Source organism: Coffea arabica, chromosome 7c (assembly GCF_036785885.1).
Source record: "Coffea arabica cultivar ET-39 chromosome 7c, Coffea Arabica ET-39 HiFi, whole genome shotgun sequence".
In the NCBI taxonomy this organism is placed as follows: domain Eukaryota; kingdom Viridiplantae; phylum Streptophyta; class Magnoliopsida; order Gentianales; family Rubiaceae; genus Coffea; species Coffea arabica.
Window position 1 is genome coordinate 1,172,562 of NC_092322.1, and position 4,610 is coordinate 1,177,171.

At 39.5% G+C, this 4,610-nt stretch overlaps 1 protein-coding gene across 1 annotated transcript; it reads left to right on the top strand.

Annotated features, from left to right (window-relative positions):
- The first annotated feature begins 2,467 nt into the window (after positions 1 to 2,467).
- On the top strand, positions 2,468 to 4,183 carry LOC113698520 (UDP-glycosyltransferase 90A1-like). Its single transcript, XM_027218364.2, has one exon. It carries the CDS (start codon positions 2,640 to 2,642, stop codon positions 4,107 to 4,109), a length of 1,470 nt encoding a protein of 489 aa, XP_027074165.2. The 5' UTR covers positions 2,468 to 2,639; the 3' UTR covers positions 4,110 to 4,183.
- Positions 4,184 to 4,610: the final 427 nt, after the last annotated feature.

The following is a 4,610-nucleotide window of genomic DNA, read 5'->3' on the forward strand; positions in this document are numbered from 1 at the left end:
TTTGTCCGATGTGAATATGTAAAGGATATAAAATTACACTTTTAAAAGTGAGGGACAAAAAAAGTTATTTTACAAAATGTGAGGGACATTTTGAACGATTTTTCCTTTTTTTAAAATATACTTTAAAGTTTATGAAAAATGCTAATCTAAATGCAATCAACAATTATAGGGGCACAATATAGGAGAAAGATTTTTTTTTTTCTAAAAATGGATGAAAATAAACTGGTTATAATTAATTTTTTTATATTATAAGTATTGATATATGGGTATAACATAATATATTTTGTCGGATATTGATATATTGATTTATTTTAAGAAAACTCTTCTCATCTTACCACCGAACCTAACCCTCTCCTTAAATGCGTTAACAATCCTTTTTTCATGTAAAATATTATAGATTAAATTTTTTTTCAAAATATTAAACATCACTTCTTTAAAATTTTTAGTATATATGTATTTATTATTCTGTATCATAATATATAAATATATACAATATTATTTTAATTTGAAATATAATCCCGTGCATAGCACGGGTCAAAACACTTGTTTAATAAATGTGAGATAAAAATGTGTTCATGAAAAAACATGTAGTTTCTTTTTCTTTTCTTTTTTTTTTTTGTTTGGCTGGAAAGGGGGACCGGCAACTTCAATAATGGAGCGCCCTGGGGTCGTTTGTGAATTAATAATATGCCACGGGGCACGCTTCTAGAAGAGTCAATGTAAACTCACATCTCATAAATGACAAAGATTGGCTCAAGCGGATTGGGTGTCCTTTTGATTCATCAGCTGCCTGAGCGGAAAGAACCATCCAACAAACACACGCATCTAGGGATGGCAACGGGGCGGGGTTGGGCGTGACGGGGTTGGGGCGGGGGACCACTCCCCCGTCCCCCGCCCCGTTGCCTATTAGTTCCCCCCGTCCCCGCCTCCCGCTCCCCCGCCCCGCCTTGCCCTGTTTTCCTCGCGGGTGCCCCCGCGGGGTTAATAAAATTTTATTATATAATTTTATTATAATTAAATTTTAATAAATAATCAAGTACTAAAATATCAACACATCACCAAATTATTATTCATTGTAATTTTACAATTGAAACTCATAAAAACAATCAAACAGAAGTTATTTGAATACAATCCAATATGATGAAATAAATATAGCTAAAATAGTCAAGTTTTCACTTTTAGTACAAATGCAATCACTAATTCATTATTATGTTTGTGCTTTTTTTTTGAGAAAAAAGTGTTATTCTATTAAGTGTAATTAGAAATTTAGTATAAATGTATTAGTAAATTTAGTATAACTAATTAATAAATTTTATTAGTAGACATATATAATTATTCATATAATTGATAATATCAATTATATTACATAAACTACTATACATTATATAATACATCTAACTAATAATATCATTATCATAAGTTTATAACTAATTAACTTACATATTATATATAATTATATATATATATTTTTTGCAGGTGGCGGGGCGGGGGATGGGGAGGAGGTATACTCCCCCGTCCCCCGCCCCAACTCCCGCTCCGAGAGCCCCCCGCGGGCACCCGCCCCCATTGCCATCCCTATACGCATCCAATACCTTTAAGGGCAAGTTCGGAGGTCCGGTGGTGGTTCTGTCCCCATCGATCTCCTGTACGATCAGTTGAGCCTCCCTCATAGTTAAAGAAGTTAGAGTAGGAGTAGGAATGACAATTGATAAAAAAAAAAAAAAAAGAAGAGCAAGTTCGGTGGTGAGTGTCATTCACTAGCCACACCGTCAATCGCACGGCCTCCGTTAACAGACCATCCCACCCACGTGGACATCCACGAAAACATTATTAATTCTTGTAAAAATATTTTTCAATCATTTTTTTATTTTTCACACATATATATATATATATATATATATATATATATATATATATATATATATATATATATATATAGACCAAATCGTTATAATATGTTTTTCTATAAAAATTTCAAAAAATAGCAATCCAAAAATGACATTTTTCTATATAAATTTCAAAAAATAACAATCAAAAAATGCTTACTTGTAGCATTCTTGTTAGTTTCAAACGCTTCAGCTTCGCATCAATTGCATCACAAAATTTTAAAATAAATCAAACAAATCAAATGCTAGAAGCTTTACTTTTGGGTTGCGACTTATTCATTAGCATCCCGAATCAGATCGCGGTCCCCGTGCCAGCCGGAGCTGCTTCCTAATTAAAGACAGCTTATTTAAGTTTTTCTCCTTTTTTTTTTAGGGTCTGCTATTGTTTGAGATTTTAAAAAATCATAAAAACGTCTCCAACTCAAATCAAGGATGAAAATATATAAAATATAGTGATAGGATGAACATAAATTTAAAAAAAAAATAGTGGGTAAAATAGTCTGTAACTTTTAAAATTACAGTATATGTAAATTTTTTTTTTTTTTGGGTAGAATATGTTACATTCTGATATTTTCTTACAACTTGCTAATCCGTGTAGGTCTCGCCACGCACCTCAAAGGCTCAAACAAAAATCTCTTCGAACCCACCACCGTTGAAGGTTTGCAAAGTATATGGTACCTTTTTTTTTTCTTGGCAGGAAAAGCTAGGAAGACTCCGGAGAGGAGAGGCAGCACAATTCACACTAGGCGTGACATGGGTTCTTCTTCCGGTTCCGGCCAACATGCTGTCCTGTTCCCCTTCATGGCCAAAGGCCACACCATCCCACTCCTCCACCTGGCTCGCCTCCTTGTCCATCGCAGCTTGACCGTCACGATCTTCACCACCCCAGCAAACCGGCCTTTCATCCTCAATTACCTTGCGGACCTGATCATGAAAAACACTACTACTAGTACTGTAGGAGTCTCCGTTATGGATCTCCCTTTCCCTGAAAGCATCGACGGAGTACCCCCCGGCATTGAAAGTACCGATAAACTTCCCCACATATCTCTTTGGTTGCCTTTAGCAAGAGCCACGCCCCTCATGCAACCCCATTTCGAACAAGCCCTGACTTCCCTCCCGCCGGTTACTTTCATGGTAACAGATGGTTTCTTGGGTTGGACCGTCCACTCCGCCAACAAGTACGGCATCCCCAGGCTGGTCTACTACGGCATGAGCAACTTCGCCAGCACATTATCCAGGGTCGCGGGGGAGAGCGGACTTCTCTGGAAGACCCAGTCGGCTGATGAGTTGTTTGCGGTTCCTAACTTCCCCTGGATCAAGCTCGCCAGAAATGATTTTGACGAGTCTTTGAGTGACCATGAACCCAAGGGCCCATTTTTCGAGTTCATCATCGATTGCACCGTTACCGCTTCAATGAGCTTTGGCCAACTAGTTAACAGCTTTTACGAGCTGGAACCAGTTTATATAGATTACTGGAACCGCCATTATGAACCGAAACTGTGGTCAGTAGGGCCTCTATGTCTGGCCGAGCCACCCACACCTAGTCCAGAGCATGAGAGTTCATGGATTGACGAGTGGCTGGACCGAAAGCTAGACCAAGGGCAGGCAGTTCTTTACGTTGCGTTTGGATCCCAAGCGGAGATATCAGCGGAGCAATTCCAAGAAATCAAAAGCGGGCTGGAGAGATCGCAGGTGAATTTCTTGTGGGTCGTCAGGAAAAATGAATCGCAACTCAGCGATGGATTTGAAGAGAGAGTTAAAGACAGAGGTCTGATAGTCAGAGAGTGGGTCGACCAGAGGAAAATCCTGGGCCACCGGAGCGTTGTGGGGTTTTTGAGCCATTGCGGTTGGAATTCTGTTCTGGAGAGCATATGCGCCAAGGTTCCGATACTGGCTTGGCCGATGATGGCGGAACAGCCGCTGAATGCAAAGTTGGTGGTGGAAGAGATTAAGGTTGGAGTAAGGGCGGAGACGTGGAATGGGTCGGCCAAGGGGTTGGTGAAGTCGGAGGGATTGGAGAAGGGTGTGAGAGAGTTAATGGAAGGAACACGAGGGCAGGAGGTGAGGAAGAAGGTGAAAGAAGTTGGAGAAGCGGCCATGAGGGCCGTCAAAGAAGGTGGGTCGTCCTGGAACACGCTGAATCAGCTCCTGGACCAGTTGCAATTGCATGCAAACACACACGCTCAGCCAAAATTTACTACTACTGCTACTGCTACTATTTGATGAGATGAGATGAGGCGCTATCCTAAGTGATGTTTAAGAAACTCAACTAAAGACTTTACCCGTCCTTTTGCGTATCTTGTCCTAATTGGTTTCCATGCTTGTTCTCTCTTTTCAGCTTCATTCGGGCCGGTCTTGTAAATCATGTAGCACTGTCTCCTCTCCATTTTCCTCTTCCCTTAGCTAATGAGTGGGAAACGGGAAAGGAAGGGAAGAACTGCATGCTTTATGACAATTTTGGTGCTAACCAGACCAGACCTAGTGCATCATCCAAGTCCAACAAAAAAATTGGGTTAATTACAGTTTGACTCCTTGAACTTGACCCTTTGTGACACTTTCACCCCCCAAATTTCAAATATATACACTTAATTAGCCTCCTTTATTGACCAATCAATTGTCAATGACAAAATTTTCGTCCAAAATTTTTGACAAAATAACAACATTAATGCCAAACATAACAGCTGCAGAATAATGCTTTACTTTCAATCAAAATATGAAACATCT

Coding starts and splice junctions, on each gene's coding strand:
- LOC113698520 (XM_027218364.2), top strand. CDS start 2,640: ATGGGTTCTTCTTCCGGTTCCGGCCAACATGCTGTCCTGTTCCCCTTC.